The sequence below is a fragment of the Populus trichocarpa genome, chromosome 4 (assembly GCF_000002775.5).
Source record: "Populus trichocarpa isolate Nisqually-1 chromosome 4, P.trichocarpa_v4.1, whole genome shotgun sequence".
NCBI classification, from domain to species: domain Eukaryota; kingdom Viridiplantae; phylum Streptophyta; class Magnoliopsida; order Malpighiales; family Salicaceae; genus Populus; species Populus trichocarpa.
In genome coordinates, this window is record NC_037288.2 from 11,335,179 (window position 1) to 11,353,932 (window position 18,754).

Consider the following 18,754-nt stretch of genomic DNA (forward strand, 5'->3'; position numbering starts at 1 on the left):
TTCCTCAAGTTGATCTTGTCTTGCATGTAATTATTGGCATAAAGGGCCCATGTTGTCCAGAAGTGAGAGATGTTGTTCGAGTGTGCCAAAATGTTGGTGTTTAGGTACATGTTGAATCCTATATAAACAGATTGTGTGGAACAAAACGTAAAGAAAGACAAGTTGTGTGGAAGATTGAATTTTATTGATTGCATAACTCTCTTAAATAGTGTTTTTGTTTTAAAGAAAAACAATCAAATCTACTGATTACATAAAAAAACTTCTAATTAAGAACAAAAAATAGAAAATAATAATAGACTTGATCTTCAAGTAAAATCTTCTAGCTAATCTTCTCCTCAGCAACTTTCCTGATCTTTTGCAGCTTTTAAGACATTCTTTCAACACTCCTCCTTGTCTTAACATAAGTAGACACTTAACTTGCTTCTTAATTCTTCAAATTTTTTTTTTGAAAAAGCTTTAGTTAATACATCTGCAATTTGGTCATTAGTTTTGCAATAAAGCAGAATAACTTCACCTTCTTTCTTTTCTGGACTTCTCTTAAAAAATACAACTTAATTTTAAAGTGCTTAGTCCTACCATGAAAAACATGATTATTTGCAATAGAAATTGCAGCCTGGTTCTCAACATAAATATGTGTTGTCTGAAGTTGATCCATAAGTAAATCTACAAGTATTTTTCTAATCCAGATTGCTTGATTTACAGCAACAATAGCTGCTACATATTTAGTCTCAACTGTGCTTTGAGCAACAACATCTTGCTTTCTTGAATACCAAGAGAACATTCCTGATTAAAAGCTGAAACAATACAATAGCCTGTTTTCATATCATCCACGGATCCTGCCCAGTCACTGTCAGAATAGCCATGAAGCATAAAATTTTGAAGATGAGAAAATTTTATACCATAGTTCACAGTAGCCTTGATATATCTTACAATACTTTTGGCAGCTTGAAAATGTTTCTTATAACACAATACATGAATCATGAGAGCAAACTTACTGCAAAAGTAATATCAAGTCTTGTGTTATAAGATACATCAAACACTCAATTAAGCTCTTATACCGACCTTCATCAACTTTGTCTGCTCCATCATCCTTGTTGAATTTCTCCTTCAGATTCATAGGAGTGCATGTGCTTTTGCAGTTCTTCATGAGAAACTTTTATTCCATTATAGCTTTGCTTCACCTTCATTCCTAGAAAATAGGACATCAAACCAAGATTTGTCATCTCAAATACTTTGAGCATTTCAGCCTTGAACTCTTCTATCAATTTCTCATCACTTTCTGTGACAAAAAAATCATCAACATAAACATATACAATAATTAAATTTGCATTTGTTTCTTTTACATATAATGTGGCCTCACTTGGCTTTCACTTGAACTTTTAACAAAGCCAAGTTTATGAAGATATTCATCAATTTTGTTATATCATGCCCTGAGAGCCTATTTAAGACCATATAATGTCTTCTTTAACAAGTAGACCTTCTCATCTTGCCCCTTGGCTTCAAAATCTTTTGGTTGTTTTATAAAAATCTTCTCATGCAGATAACCATTCAAAAATACAGATTTTACATCTAACTGATAAACTGTCCAACCCTTTTATGTTAATAGTACAAGTAACATTCTGATTGTATCATGTCATGCTACAGTGCAAATTTTTCTGAGAAGTCCACTCCAAACACTTGAGCATAACCCTTCACAGCTAATCTAGCCTTATATCTATTTATAGAATCATCTGCATTAAGTTTGGTTCTATAAACCCACTTGACTCTTATAGTCTTTTTTCTATAAAGGTTTGTCCACCAACACCCAGGTATCAATCTTTCTAAGATTTTCTTTCATTGCTTTAATTCATTCATTATTCTTTACTACCTCTTCAAACTCTACAAGCTCACAAATAGCAATGTTACTTCTTTCATAAACATCATATAAAGATCTTGTACCTCTGACTGGCTCATCAATATTGTCATTAACAACTTTCCAAATTGATGATTCTTGTTTCTCTTTTGGTTCCTCCCATTTCTATTGTTTGTCTTCCATAAAGTTAACATATTTGCTTACCAGAATTTTCCCATTTTGTGGTTGGAAAATTCTATAGGTTTTGGATGGACTGTTGTATCCAATGAATACTTTTAGTTTAGCCTTTCTATCAAGCTTGTCTATTTTAACTTGTGACACATAAGTAAAACACAGGCAACCAAAAGTTTTAAAATGTTGCAGGTCTGGTTTATATCCAAATCGAGCTTCAAATGGGGTTCTTTTCTGTAAAGCACTGGTTGACATCCTGTTTAACAAATATATTATTGTGTTTGCAGCCTTAGCCCACAATTTCTTTGGCATCTCCTTTTCATGCAAAATGCATCTAGTATTCTCCATGATACTCCTGTGTTTTCTTTCACTAACACCATTCTGTTGTGGTGTATATGGTGTTGTAAGTTGGTCTTCAATGCCAGATTCATCATAGAATTGTTAAAATCTACCATTAATATTATTTTTTCTCATTGTCAGACCTTATAGTCTATATCCTACAGTCACTTTAACTTTCCACCCATGTTTTATTCTTCCAAAATACATTAGCAACCTTGTATTTTAGTTTAAAAAAATAAATTCAACAAAATCTGGAATAATCATCTATAAAGATTATATAGTATCTACTATCATTTAGTGAAGTTGTTCTTTGAGAACCTCCAACATCTCTGTGCACTAGTTAAAGTTTATGTGTTACTTTCCATGCACTTTGAGGAAAAGGTTTTCTAGCCTGCTTTCTAAATTAACAAGCTGCACAATTTGTTAATCCATTCTTCAGCCGTGAAACATCTCTTACAAGATTATGTCTATGCATGTACATAAGTCCAGCATGATGAAAATGCCCAAGCTTTCTATGCCACAATTCTTCATTGTTTATATTTATGGCGAAAGCATTCTGCTCCTTCTCCGCAAGGTTTAGAGCAAAATCTTTTGCTCTCATTTTTACCTTGAATACATTTTGCCTTTATTATTTTTTATCAAACACCATTTGTTTTTAAATATAACTTTGAAACCTTTTTTATAAGTTGTTTACCACTCAGCAAATTTTAATCAATATCAGCCACATATAAAACATCATAAATGTATTTCAAACCTGAGAGGCTTTCTATAGTAACAATTCCTTTGCCACTGAAATATAATCACCATTTTCAATTTTTAACTTTGGAAATAGTGGTTTTGTCAAGCTTCTTGAACAGCTGTTGCTTGTTGCAAAGCATGTTGCAACAGTACATATGGTAACTGGTGCCCGTCCGTACGAACCAGCCCCTCACACACAAGCCATCTTAGACAGGAGGATGGTGAAACGAAGAAATCAAGCTGCCACTCGAAGGGTCTCTCTCCATCATATGCTTTTTGGGAGTTCACTGATGACCTTTGTCTAAGGTTTCCACAATTCTCCCTCGAGGACAAGGTCGATTTGAAGGGGAAGGGGTTTGAATTTTGGAGAAGAAGAAACAAACCATAGGGAGACAGAGGGATATTAGTCTTGAATTAATATGACCGTTTCTGAACAGCTATTAGTTACACACCACACAATGTTTTATTTGGTTTTATTTTCGTTCACATAATATTAGCACTCTTGATATATAGTCTGTAACAGAATAGACAAAGGGGATAATGAGAAAATGATGAATTAGCAGACTCTATGATCTCTCTCTCTCTCTCTTCTATTCTTCACTAATATGTAAACGCCATTACTGGATCTTGGCTATCAGCCATGTCCACCACTAAAGCCCCTCTGGGTATTATCCAGACTTGCTACACTTTGTTGATGCATTCGCGATACGCTCCTGAATGGTCTCTGTGTTCGCAGATGTGATTTTGAACCCATAATTAGCCAAGCTCCATTAAAGGAATTGCATGGACTTGTGCTGGCTAAGGTGTAACTAGAACATGTGGATTACTCATTCTACTAAGATTTTCAAATATACTTTTTGTTTATAAACTTAAAGTTCATTTCATTGTTCACGAAGAGGAGCGAGTATCGAAATTCCAAGTCCAAGAAGTCGTCTAAAGCGCAAGCACAATGCAGTAATGACCAGTAAAAAGAATGGGACTTTCAGTGCTTTTTGCAATAGTTGTGGGCTGATCTGCACCCCTTAAAATGTTCAAAAGACAGGTCTTTCTTTAGAGAAGAAATCAAGACTGGTGAGGATTGTGAGATTCTCTAGGCTACGTTCATGAACCTGCATGCTTTGCTGTCTATGGATGAGCCAAAAGTGATTTCCACAGCTCCTGCAAATTTTACTGCCAGGTAAAATATTGCTGGAGAAGAATATTTCCTGAGGTAGGCTACATGAAGTAGCCTTTTCCATCATTAGTCCCCTGTAATTCGAGGTATGACCAACGTTTTTTTTGGGACAAACACGAAGTTTCTTATCTATAGGGTTTTTTTTTAGTATGAATCAATTACTGCAAGGATTTAATTAATGGTGCCTGCAGGCCAGTACTTTTTTATACTCCAACTGGTACTGATTGATTCTTGGAAAATACTAGAGGAAGTTAGGAAGGCAGTTTTCACTGATTGGGCATAGGATAAGTACCTGGATATGCTTTCCAATTTCTTTATTCAAAGAAAGTTCATTTTCATTGCATTTTTTGTCGCTAATATGGTGAATTTTAGAGGAAGTTGTATATAGAGAAAAGAGTTTGAAATAAAAACTCTTCAAAAATTCGCTAATTTTAGCTCTGAATAACTTGATCTGATGATGGTGTATGCTATTGTAATTTTGAAGAAATCATCTAAAGATTTTAAACTAAGAAAGAGAGCAAGTACTTGATAATGCCAGGCTACATGTTACGAAGGCAAGATGCCAGACAACAGAGGCAAACACGCAAATCAATCTCTACCTCGAAGACATGTTGTGATGGTTGTAAAATAAACCACCTAAGCCTTGATCCATTCAATAAATCTCTTGAAATTTTGATAAGAACTACCACCTTCTTTGATACTATTCATGACAGTTTCCTTGAGTTCCAATGATGTTGCTTTAAACTCTTCATTACTCAACAGTTGCTCCACCCTGTTCTTGATTTCTCCTCTTGTTATTATCCCATGTTCATCCTTGTTAAATCCTAATCCAACCTTCCAAATATCGCAAATGTAGCTTTGATTAAAGAACTGGTCAGCAAAGTAAGGCCAGCACAGGAAAGGTACTCCATTGCATACACCTTCAATGACAGAGTTCCATCCACAGTGACTCACAAAACAAGCAACAGAAGGGTGTGCCAGCACATTTTGTTGTGGTGCCCAAGTCACTATCTTACCCTGAGGGCTCACTCTGTCTTTAAATTCTTGTAAAAAAGCATTAGGTGTTCCATTGGTTATATCTGGCCTTGAAACCCACAAGAATGGTCTATTAGTCAGATCCAATCCCAGAGCCAATTCTTGGAACTGAGTAGGGCTTAGAACAGTTGAACTTCCAAAAGCAAGATAGATGACTGATTGTGGTGGCTGCTGATCTAGCCATTCCAAACATGTTGAGTCCTCTTGCCAGAAGCTTCCTACTGAATCTCCAAGTCTGTTGCTAGCTACAAGTGGTCCTATTGGAATGATGTGTGGAGACAAGTTGAATGCTCCAGGCTCAAGTTCATAAGCTGAGTTGCATAGCAGCCATTCTGTTAGCTTCATGGATTGGATGTTCTTAACCATTAGTGCAAAAAATAATTTCTGGGAATTCATGTTGCCAAGACAAGCCCATACGAGTTGTGCTGTGTTTATTGCAGGCATGGTTGGTGAGAGCATAATTGTCTGCATTTTCACGGGGGTTCCTGCGAAGAAAAACTCAATCATGATGCCAATTTCATGCTTCTCTCATCCATACAGCTAAAAATCAAGCAAATAATTGACTATTTGACTTAGTGAATTATCTTAGAGTTTAAAATAGCATGCCTTTTCTGTTACTTTCTTAGCATGGAGCTCTCTATCCTAAAAAAAAGCGAGGGAAGCTTCAAGTGTTACTGTTGATAAAATTGGATAGAACATCTCATCGGGACAGACAAAAAATGGTGATAGAAAGAACTGACCTTCCTTGTCTATGATTCCGTCTTCAATCAGTTTTGGGATGCTGAATCCCTGGACTAACATTGCAGCTGCAGCAGAACAAAAGGCAGCTCGCTTGATCCCCTTCTTCTCTGCAAGTTCCAAGGCCCATCCAATAGTCTGATCAGCAAGGATGCAACTGATCTTGTCACTGTCCGATGCATTAATACTTTCTATTAACTCCTCTATTTTTCCTGGCATAAGCGTCAGGAACGTTTCAGATCTTTTCCCTGGCTTAAACCTATCCTCCCCAGATTCCAGACCATCAGAAAACGAGACTAGATGTATCAAATCTTCTGTATCACCTTTCACTTTCAAACCCGATGCATTCCTGATACGCTCTTCATTGTGTTGTGTGTTTACAAATGTGATTTTGAACCCATAACTAGCCAAGCAGTGTGAAAGCTCCAGTAAAGGAATTATATGGCCTTGCTCTGGATAAGGTATAACTAGGATATGTGGATTGCCCATTCTAGTTTATAGCTCTTTTGTCACTGCTTAAAGTGATTTTGAACTTGGAATTTCATGCCATTCTTCAGGGGCCTGGAAAGAACAGGCCAGTAAGTTGACACTTCTTCTTCTTCTTCTTCTTGTATATATCTTGTTTATTGGAATACATTACTATTCCCTCATCACCTCCCACTTAATGAGATGTTGATGTTTTGCTTTGTTTATATCAGATTAGTTTGGTGCGTTGTCTTTCCAAAATATTGATTAGCTTTCTCTATCACAGGTGGTCCTGATTCTTGCCTAAATACCTGTCCAAGGAGCTATTTAATACTGTCTAGGATTTATCATTTTGCATTTGCCATTTAATTTAATGTCACCTCACTGCAAATATATATATATATGTATCTGTGTCTGTCAGGATTGACAACGAAATCCTCTGCATTATTTTGCATTCTACATGAATTATTGCACCTACGTATATTTATCATTTTGCATTAACTAAACAGGGATGACAGTAATGGAAAATTAAACAGCTAGCATGAGCGTTGCATCTGTAATACCCATGTCAACAAACATAATGTTAAATTAAGGAGAATTCATCAGACCTTCAATGGATAGAAGCTTCTCATCTGATGAAAGCTGAGTAATAAAGCAGATTATCACTGCCAAGAGTGACTTAGGGCTTCTTCTTATATCATTCTCTTAAGATTTTTCTAGAGCTTATTGCACAGCCTTCATGATTTTTCGTGCCAAGATTGTAACTAAACCTCCTTAGAAGTTCACTTGTATATCCATTTCCAGTCCTAGCGGCCTCCTTGATTATAAGTTGTGTACCTTTATTTCCTTCATTGATAATCCAGATGTAGCATTACATATTTTCTTCATGTTGGGGTTCTCGAAATATATTCATAGAGCAGAAACAGTAAATTTGATTAATATTCATTCACTTTGGCCAAGAATTTCACAATTAATACTATTTGAAAACTGATGGAACATTTTTCTTAATTCATCTAGGGTATAAAATCCTCTTTTGATTATTTAAATATCTTTATATAATTTATGTTATACTCAATATTTGCTCGTTTGTTACTCTTGATTAGGACAATGTGTGGTCAAAATTAAAGAATAACACTTCTTATATAAAATAACTTAGTAATCTCAAGTCTAGGATCACTTACACAACTATCACGGGAGTTTTTCCATAGATATGGGTAATCCCTCCATATAAAATTTTTTCATGAGTCAGTTCAGTGTACATGTCATCTGATAAGCACCTGCATTTTAGTTTTAGGTATGCTTCGTACCTCAGTTTATGAGAGCTGCTATTTTCTTTCATAAAAGACAGAACATAATATGCATCGGTCTCAACAATTTTAATTAATATCTAATCTTAAGAGAACATTGACCGAAACATTTAGGAACAACACTTTGATGCAATAGAAATTTCACAATTATAATAATTTTATAATTTTTTGTGCAAAATATTTTTGTTCCATAAACTTTATTTTTTCTTTAAATTTATTAATCAAATATAATTAAATATTAAAAAAAATTATTAATAATAAAAATATTTTAAATTAATAAAAATAATGCTACTTGTAACAATCAATTGATTATAGAATATAATGACTAATAATTCAATGTACTCGGCAACTTATTCTCCCTACAAGAACAAACAAACAATCTTCCGCGATGCTTTTTTGTTCTTTTTCGTTCGAGCTTTATGTTCGTTCTGTCATCCTCGTGAGTATTTCTTTAGTACAAGACACTCTTTATTAAAAATGGGATAACTTTTGATTTAATCATGAGGTTGGGGTTAAAATTTGCTAAATCACTAGCTGTTTTGATGTCCAAATTGAGATTGGAAACTATTGTTTTAGAATTTTATTTATTTATTTTCTTTGTTGTTCTTATATTTTTCATTTAGAGGACCACGAGTCTGACAATAATGGTAGAGCTAGTCTCGGAGAAGCAAAGACAAAAGAGCCTGTTTTTTGTTTTTGTAGCTTTCCAACCACAGAAGAGCTTTGGAATTTGCGAGCTCTGCAAAATTCAACCTGCGTGCTCTGCAAAACGTTTTTTGGGAGGAACCAAAATTTAACCTTTTTTTTTCCCAGTCAACAACCAAGATTTTATCCTACTAAAGCATCTACTGAACAAAAATCTTGTAAGATTACAACGGGAAGCCATTGTAGATGACAACAGGGCTCCCACTGCGCACACTCGTCAGAGGGCCTTGAACAAAATAGACTTTAAGCTCCGATCTGCTCCTTCACTTGAGAAATAGTCATATGGCGCCATCGAACTGCCACCTCAAGAATCGGTAACAGAGAGTGCTAAGATGAAAATGTTTCTCTTAGAATAATCCATCCTCTTATGGCTTCCATAACTCAACCCTTTAAGAAAAGACATATTCTCAAGTTTGTAGTGGCTTAAAAACATCCAGTCACTCGCATAAACAAATTGTAACACAGCAGTTGAGGACAATTTAAAGAAATGAACTAATTTTCACACCGATTGCAGACAAAGAAAGGGAGAGGAAACAGATTCTACAGGTGGGTTGGGGGAGTAGAAATTTAAACTGAAGTTGATAACAGGATGACAGATAAACAAATAATAATCACAACTCTCACCTCATTGCACAGAAATTCCAGAGGAAATGCAGAGCTTCGAGTCTACCCCACCACTGATCACACTATCGCCTTTCCACCAGTCAGCACATAACACCTGAATTGCGGCACATCACCACATAAAGATGAGAATTTCTTTAATCTGTTTCAATGGGGAAGGCTTAAATAAATGAAATAGATGGCATTATACCTTGTCCTCGTGGGAATCAATAATAACCAGAGGCCACTGCAGCAGAAAAATACACAGTTTAACACTTCATATAGAAGATGAAGCGGATCAGTACACACAAGTCAGTCTTTTTTATTATTTCCAGGTTTCAGAAAAGTTTGATCATAAATTGTGGAAGTGAAGAGAATACAATACCGCAGTTCTTAGATCCCACAACATGACTTTCCCATCATAAAATGCAGAAAGTAGATGAAACAACGATTTAGTATGCCACTTGCATGCCGAAATCCAAGAATTATGTGAAGAGAACTGATAAATTGGAGCAGAAGTTCCTACAAGAGTAGTAGGATGCAAATTAGACAGACACGGGGGTTGGGGTGGGGAGGTGAGTACTTATCTCATAACGCACCTGGTTTTCTTAGCTCTCAAAAGCTTTTAAAACAAAGTGAGACAACCATAGTTATGTGGAGATCAAAAGGAATATGAGTAGAAAACGTGCATCACCTCCAACTGAGATTCCTCAGCATTGCTTTTCACTTTTCTCTTCTTAATGGACACTAAATCACCTTCTGTATCAGACAGATTTGTTCGCCATAAATTGATTGTACAATATTATCAATAATAACCAGAGAACACAATCAGCACCTGTGTATTATCACCATAAAGCTAATCAATTAGCAGATTGCAGAATTGGCGATAAAAACATGAGGAAATAAAGGAACATGTCTCAGCAGACACCAAAGCAAAGGGTAGAATATAAAACACACATAATTCTAGAAACCATGACAAAATGTATTTTATGTCATCACTGATATAGAGGATTCAAGCCAGATGAGTCATAATTCCAGTAAAACATCTTGCACTTGTACCTCTAGGCTGAAGCAGTCTTTGACAGTATACTGCATTTAAAATGATCATACATTATCTTTTTATAACTGCTTTAGGCAGAGTTAATTATTAGAAAGACACGGATGTGTTTGGTATTGTGGTAACTTTTGTGGTTGTGGTTTGAAAAAAGTTGTTTTGAAAAAAGTATTTTTAGTTGAGGTTGGTTTGGAAAAATACATGTTTGGTTAAAATTGTGGTTGAAATTAAGGTTGAACAAAAAGTAGTTTAATGTGTGTGGTTAAGAATGCTTTTCAAATTGAGGTTATAAAATGACTAAAAAAGATATATATTAATATTGATGGTTTTTAATTGAAATATTGTAGATTTAACTACTGCTATTACATCATGAAATAAACAATACTTTATATAAAATATTTTTTATTGTTCCATTAAACTATTTGCAATTCCATCACATACGAAATCCATCTGACAAGGACTACAGTTTCCATGGCTTCCTAGGCGTACAACAACATCAGGTAAAATATCATCAGGAACAAAATTAAGATTGCGATCAAATTCTGCAAATGTTACATCATCATGCGATCTCCTTTTAATATAATTATGAAGTGTTGTTGAAAATGTTAAACACTAATTTTACAAATAAAACACAATATCCGAGAAATTTTTTTGGATTTTTTTTTATTTTACTGGGTCGAACTCGGTCCAATGCATTTAGATTTTAGCCGGACCCGGTCCGGCTATAAACAATGGAGACGCTCTCCAATGTTCACGTGAATAGTGGAGAATGCAGAAGACAAAGGAGAAGGAGATAGAGAAGGGGAAGGGGAAGGGGAAGGGGAAGAGGAAGAGTAGTGGCTGGCGGTGGAAACGGCGGAGGCCAGTTGTGCGCTGCTCTCCACTGTTCACATGCAACGTGAACAGTGGAGAATGCAGAAGACGGAGGAGAAGGAGAAGGGGAAGGGGAAGGGGAAGAGGAAGAGCAGTGGCTGGCGGTGGAAACGGCGGAGGCCAGTTGTGCGCTGCTCTCGACTGTTCACATGCAACGTGAACAGTGGAGAATGCAGAGACGGAGGAGAAGGGGAAGGGGAAGGGGAAGAGGAAGAGCAGTGGCTGGCGGTGGAAACGGCGGAGGCCAGTTGTGCGCTGCTCTCCACTGTTCACATGCAACGTGAACAGTGGAGAATGCAGAGACAGAGGAGAAGGGGAAGGGGAAGGGGAAGAGGAAGAGCAGTGGCTGGCGGTGGAAACGGCGGAGGCCAGTTGTGCGTTGCTCTCCACTGTTCACATGCAACGTGAACAGTGGAGAATGCAGAAGACGGAGGAGAAGGGGAAGGGGAAGGGGAAGGGGAAGAGGAGTGGCTGGCGGTGGAAACGGCGGAGGCCAGTTGTGCGTTGCTCTCCACTGTTCACATATAACGTGAACAGTGGAGAATGCAGAAGACGGAGGAGAAGGAGAAGGGGAAGAGGAAGAGGAAGAGCAGTGGCTGGCGATGGAAACGGCAGAGGCCGGTGGTGAGAGGGAGTTGCTCTCCACTGTTCACTATTTACTGCTCTATTTATGCTCGTCTTCTTGCGGCCTCTATTTATAACACAGTTTGCAACTCAACACAAAAGGCAGCTTGAAGTTGTTTTTTGTTATCTTGTGGTTTAAACGCAAATGGTAATGGGTCCCACAAATAGAAAATTGTGTTTAGACCGTAACCAAACACATGATAACTACGTTTTTTTGTAAACACAGCCACAGTGTCAAACACACACCTAAAATGATAAATAGACCAATGAAAAGACTATTTTACCACTGCAAGATAATATTGTGTGATTTTTTGTTAAGATTAAAATCATTAATTAAATATTACAATTCATGGTAAATCAAGATATATATATATTACTTTTCCCACATGTGTTAGGTTTTTGTAATCTACTTATTTCTATACCAGCCATTTTAGCAAATGGGCGTAGCTTCTTTCTCATACCAAAGAAAACATGAATTTTTGAAATTCATATGCTAGCTAACAATTTGCCAATTTGTCACCCATTTTGAAATATCAATTTGCTTCATCTTAAACTTTTTAAAAGTAAGGATTAAAATTTTACTCACATTCAAACTGAAAATTTTACTTACTTTTTTAAAATGTGTTGGGCAAAATGATATCTTTTTATATTTTATGTTTTTGATGTTAGTATATTAAAATCATTCAAAAATACATAAAAAACCATTAACTCAAGTAAAAAGCATACTTATATAATGGGGAAAACAAATATTCATCAAGAATATAGAAAAAAAAAAGGAAAAAAAGTAAAATCTCCAGCCAATAATGTATTGTTTGTATTGGCTACAATTTGCAGCTTATATCATCCACAGTAGCATTAAATTGAATTTGTAGGCCGTAGAATTATGATACTTTGAAACAAGTTTGAATGGTTCCTTCTAATTGTCTACTTTCCTTTAGCTTTTATTTCGAATTTTTCTCTACCCAAATTAAGTAAGAACCAATGATTACCAATAATTCCGACACAATAATTACTTGTAAGCTATCAGAACAAAAAACAAAAACAAAAAAAGTCGAAAGTTTCATAAATTACAGCGGAAATGCCCTTGGCAAGCACAAACTGTTCAAGTGGCAAGCGAACCAGTTCTCCGTCAATTACAAAATCGAAAGGCTGCGGTTCGATCCCATTCATCATCTCCTGCCCAGAATCACAGAAAAATTAACAATACAGAAATTGGTTTTAATTGAAAATAAGGCTAAAATCACGCACTAGCTTTGAGAAGGGTATTGACGATGGTGGAGAGACCATAACGGGTGACATTAGCCGGGATAGCAACTGAAGTATTTGGGACTTTGTAGGGTGGCTTCAGTTTTGTTATAAATCGTGCTTGAACTCGCCTTTCTGCTACATCACCGTCCATGTCCATGTCCATGTCTTCTACAATCGCGCGCGCGCAGAGACTAGAGAGATCAAGTGAAGTGAATGGAAAGGCTAGGGTTTCAGAGAAGACTTTCCGGTTAATCCGCACTTTGCCATGGATTATAATTTTTTTAAAAAAAAATATTGATTATACAAATTGTTTTAATGTGTTTTTTAGATAAAAAAAAAATCAAACTATAAATTAAAAAGCTTAAATAAACAAGATCAAGATATTAAATAATATATTATAAAACTATGCTTGAAAATAGAATATATAAGAACAATGAAGATTAGGAGATGAAGAGAGATCACTTTTATTTCATATGAATTTGTAGTTATATGTATATATAATATTCTCTCAACAATGCTTCTATTTATAGGAGCATAAGATTATAAGAAGATGAAGATTCATATGAACTTGGAGAGATTCAAATGAACTTGATGATGATAAATAAACATAATAATGGAGTGTAGGAATGCAACTAGACATCCATATACAATGTATGATTTTATAACATTCCCCCTTAGATGTCTATTGTATAGCCTTACACATTGAAAACTGCCTCATTAAAAACCTTGTCAGGAAAACCCAATGAGACAAAACCTAAACCAAGGAAAAAAGAGTGTGGTGCATATTAACTACCCCTCATGAATATATCATCTCAAATCTTTAAGTTGTTTCATTCCAATATTGCGCCGCAATCCTTCAAACATTGTGGTTGGTAATTGTTTAGTGAACAAATCTGCTAGATTATCTTTCAAGCAAATTTGTTGAACATCAATGTCATCACACTTTTCAAAGTCATGTGTGAAGAAGAATTTTGGTGAGATGTGCGTTGACCTATCTCCTTTGATGTATCCCCCCTTTAATTAAGCTATGTATGTAGTATTGTCTTCATACAATATGATTGAAGTTCCTCTGCTGGAGGATAAACCACATGTTCCATGAATATATTGAGTCATTGATCTCAGCCACACACACTCACGACCGGCTTCATGGATTGCAAGTATTTCAGCATGATTAGATGAAGTGGCAACTAATATTTGCTTGGTAGATCTCCACACATAAAGACATAACCTGTTTGAGATTGACCTTTATGTGGATCAGATAAAAATCTTGCATCAGCATGCCCAACTCATTCATTATTAGCATCATTTGAATAAAATAAACTCATATTCGTATTTCCTTATAAATAATGAAAAATGTGTTTAATTTCATTCTAATGTCTCCAGGTGGAAGAAGAACTATATCTTGCTAGCAAGTTCACAGAGAATGTTATATCAGGTCGCGTATTATTAGCAAGATACATTAGCACACCGATTGTACTGCGGTATGGTACTTCAAGACTAAGTAATTCTTTGTTATCCTTATGAGGTCTAAAAGGGTCCTTTTTCACATCAAGTGACCGAACAACAATTGGTGTACTCAATGGGTGTGCTTTATCCATATAAAATGTTTTAAAGACCTTCTCTGTGTAAGTTGACTGATGAATGAGAATTTCATCTGCTAAATACTCAATCTACAGGCCGGAAAAAAAATTTATTTTTCCCAAATATTTCATCTCAAACTCTTTCTTTAAATAATTTATTATCTTTGGTATCTCTTCATGAGTTCCAATAATATTTAAATCATCAACATACACAGTAATAATAACGAAATTTGATTCTGACTTCTTTATAAAAACGCATGGGCATATAGGATTATTATTATACCCTTCTCTCAATAAATATTCACTAAGATAATTATACCACATGCGTCCTAATTGCTTTAACCCATATAAGGACCTTTGTAACTTGATTGAGTAAACTTTTTGAGGATTTGAATTATATGCTTCGGGCATTTGAAATCTTTCAGGGATTTTTATATAAACATCATTATCAACTGACATATATAAATAGGTTGTGACTACATCCATCAAACACATATCTAGCATTTCATAAGTTGTCGGGCTAATGAGATACTGAAATATAATTACATCTACTATAGGAGAATATGTTTCATCATAATCAATGTCAAGTCTTGGTAAAAGTCCTTGTGCCATAAGTCGTGCTTTATATCTTACACCTTTACGTGTCTAGACTACAGATCCAAAAACTTCACGTTTTGCAAGTGAATTTAATTTTATCTAGATTGCTTCTTTTCATTTTGGCCAATCATTTCTGCGTTGACATTTTTCGACAGATTTAGGCTCAAGATCCTCATTTTTATCAAATGATATATTATATGAAAAAATATTGTCAATAATTATTTCATTTCGGTTCCATCTTTTCTTTGTAGAGACATAACTTATCGAGATCTCCTTATTTTTACTGTTTTCAAGTACCTGAACCTTTTCTGGGGTTTTATGATTAGTTATGTCTATCTCCTCATTTTCTTTTTCAATAATGCCAATTTGATTATTTACTCCTTTTCTTTTCTGAGGATTTTTGTCTTTTCAACCAATTGGTCTACCATGCTTCTAGTATGTCGTAGACTCATTTGCTATAATGTAAGTAGAATGTTCTGTTGGGACTTCAATCCGGATTGGCGCATTTACAACTGATATATGAGATTTGGTTACTCTTTTTGAGTTAGTGAATGCATTTGATAGCTGATTTGCAATGTCTTGCAAAAGAAGTATCTTTTGAACTTTTTGTTCATATTGTTTTGTATGAGGATCAAAATCCAATAATGACAATGCATTCCATGTAATATCTTTATCCAGCTGTTAATTTCTCCCCCTAATGCTGGAAACATAGTCTAATCAAAATAACAATCGACAAATCGTGTTGTAAATGAATCACTTGTTAAGGGCTCAAGATATTTAATTATTGATAGGGAATCAAACCCAATATGTATTCCCAATCTTCTTTGAGGACCCATCTTTGTATGTTGTGGTGGATAAATTGGAACATAGACCGCACAATCAAATATTCTTAGATTGAAAATGTTTGGCTCATGACCGAAAACCAATTGTAATAGGGAGAATTTGTGATATGTTGTTAGCTTAATGCATATAAGTATTGTTGCATATAAAACAACGTGCCTCCAAGCAAAGACAAGAAGTTTTGTTCTCATGAGTAGTGGTCTTACAAATAACTAGAGGCGTTTAAATAGTGATTCAACAAGACCATTCTGAGTATGAATATGGGCAACAAGATGTTCAATGTTTATCCCAAGTGACATGCAATAATCATTAAATGCTTGGGATGTGAATTCACCAGCATTGTCAAGACGAATAGTCTTGATTATATAATCTGAAAATTGTGCTCGTAATCTAATAATTTGAGTAAGTAATCTCGCAAACGACAGGTTGCGAGTTTATAATAAACACACATATGACCATCTTGTAGATGCATCTACTAAAACCATAAAGTATCTAAATGGTCCACATGGTGGGTGAATGGGCCCACAAAATATCACTTTGAATACGTTCCAGAAATCTTGGGGATTCAGTCCCACCTTTAGCTGGTGATGGTCTAATAACCAATTTGCCTTGAGAACAAGTAGCACATGAGAATTCCTTGAATTAAAGAATCTTCTGGTTTTTTAATGGATGACCATGTGAATTCTCAATAATTCTTCGCATTATTATTGATCTAGGATGACCTAACCGGTCATGCCAAATAATAAAATTATTTGGTTCATTAAACTTCTAGTTCATTATTGCTTTGACTTGGATTGTACTAATACTTATATAGTACAAACCTGAAGATAAAATGAGTAATTTTTTCAATATTTGTTTTCCAGTAGAGATATTTGATACGATGTAAAGATATTTTATACCATTGTCATTGGCAATCTTAATATGACACCTGTTAAGTCGTATATCTTTGAAATTTTAGTAGATTTCTCCTTAATTTAGTAGAGAACAAAGCATTATCAATAATAAATATTGTTCCATTAGGAAGCATTATATTAGCTCTTCCAGAGCCTTCAATCAAGGTTGTTGAACCTTATATTATATTCACTTTTACTTTCATCATTCTCATATTTGAAAAATAGTGCTTATGCCTGAGAATGGTATGTGTCGTTGCACTATCCGCACTATCTACTAAGCATATATCTCCACCACTGATATTGGACTTATTTACAGCATGACGTGAATCCATATTTTCTTCATGAAAAGGAATAAATATATAATAAGTTTATAATAAGACATAATTATTACAACATAACCTTTTCATTAAATAAGTCAACATGAAAGAAAGAAAACAAAATACGTTGAAATATACTAGCATAAAGGAAACACACTGAAAAGATAAACATAATTTTAAATTCTCACATTGTTATATTAACTAATTATTATCATTACGAGATATATTAACTTTCTCATTAGTTTGCAAAAAAACAATTGCAAGGTCAAGGTGTGTCATATCCAAAGGATAAATATCATCATTACCTTGATGTGGGTGAGAAAAAATTATTTATATGTTCTTCTCCTTTCTTTTCAATGAAGACTGATATAAATCAATAAAATGTTTGGTCATATGATAGATACGAGACGAATGTCCTTTTATTCCACATCGATAACAGGTATTTTCTACCTTCTTGGTATCTCCGCTATGTATATTCTTTCTCCTTTCTTGTTTCTCCTCATTCTGTGAAGGTTTGTAAGAATTTCATGAATTACAACCATTATAGTTGCGGTAATTAAACCATCTTCTCTCATGGCCACGTCCTCATTCTCTATTACGACCACGACCATAATTATTATTATTATATTTCGTAGCATTCATTTCAAGGAATGGAGTTGAACTAGTTGGTCATGATTCATGATTTTTAATTAAAAGCTCATTATTTTGTTCAGCCACAAGGAGACATGAAACCAGTTCATAATATTTCTTAAAACCACATTCTCTATATTGCTACTACATGAGCATATTTGAGGCATGAAAAGTAGAGAAAGTTTTTTCTAACATATCATTATCGACGATATTGTCTTCACATAGTTTCAATTTAGAACTGATATTAAACATTGAAGAATTATATTCACTTACTGATTTAAAATTCTGCAATCATAAACGTATCCAATCATAACGAGCTTTTGGGAGAATAACTGTTTTTTAATGGTCATATCTTTCTTTCAAATTTTGCCAAAGAATAATGGGATCTTTGATGGTGAGATACTCTATCATGAACTCCTCATAGAGATGACGGCATAAGAAAATCATGATTTTCACCTTGTTTTGACTAGATGCTTTATTATCATCTTTAATGGTGTCTCCAAGACCCATGACATCCAGGTGAATTTTGATATCCAGGATCCATGACAAATAATTCTTGCTTGTAATATCAAGTGTCACAAACTCAAGTTTGGCTAGGTTTGTTATTGTTACTTTGTAAAAAAAATCAATATTGTTAGAAATTTGGTGTGTGTGTGTGTGTGTGTGTGTGTGTGTGTGTGTGTGTATTTTTGGAATATAAAAATAGATTTTAAAACACAGAAAAATATTTATAAAAATATAAACATAAAATGAAGATCAGTACGTGGTGTTGTTACACCTGAGAATAATCTTAAGATTTTGTCACAGGTTTCCATCATATATACTTGATCTCAAAACAGAATGTAGAACATACAACAACAATAGAAAAACATACCTTCTACTTCTTATCAACAAACCAAATATGATTATCTACTTTAAGATGAAAGTGAGGAGAAATCCATGTCTCTACTTCTTACCAAATATGATTGTCTGCT

At 34.7% G+C, this 18,754-nt stretch overlaps 1 protein-coding gene and 1 long non-coding RNA gene across 3 annotated transcripts; both read right to left on the bottom strand.

Moving 5' to 3' along the window:
* Positions 1–4,750: 4,750 nt before the first annotated feature.
* Positions 4,751–6,698, bottom strand: LOC7461182 (UDP-glycosyltransferase 83A1). The gene is made up of 2 exons (XM_002306034.4): positions 6,050–6,698; positions 4,751–5,794 (listed from the first exon to the last, which is right to left on the bottom strand). Exons 1-2 carry the CDS (start codon positions 6,534–6,536, stop codon positions 4,911–4,913), a joined length of 1,371 nt encoding a protein of 456 aa, XP_002306070.3. The 5' UTR covers positions 6,537–6,698; the 3' UTR covers positions 4,751–4,910.
* Positions 6,699–8,491: 1,793 nt separating this feature from the next.
* LOC7461183 (uncharacterized) lies at positions 8,492–10,209 on the bottom strand. 2 transcript variants are annotated; one of them, XR_002981156.2, is made up of 5 exons: positions 9,724–10,209; positions 9,510–9,646; positions 9,336–9,371; positions 9,149–9,242; positions 8,492–8,911 (listed from the first exon to the last, which is right to left on the bottom strand). It is a non-coding gene; the product is annotated as an uncharacterized LOC7461183 (long non-coding RNA). The 2 variants fall into 2 exon arrangements; XR_008059103.1 differs by having other exon boundaries at positions 8,492–9,242.
* Positions 10,210–18,754: the final 8,545 nt, after the last annotated feature.

Coding starts and splice junctions, on each gene's coding strand:
- LOC7461182 (XM_002306034.4), bottom strand. CDS start 6,536: ATGGGCAATCCACATATCCTAGTTATACCTTATCCAGAGCAAGGCCAT. Junction 5,795..6,049: donor CGGAATCATAGACAAGGAAG/GTCAGTTCTTTC, acceptor TTTTCTTCGCAG/GAACCCCCGTGAAAATGCAG.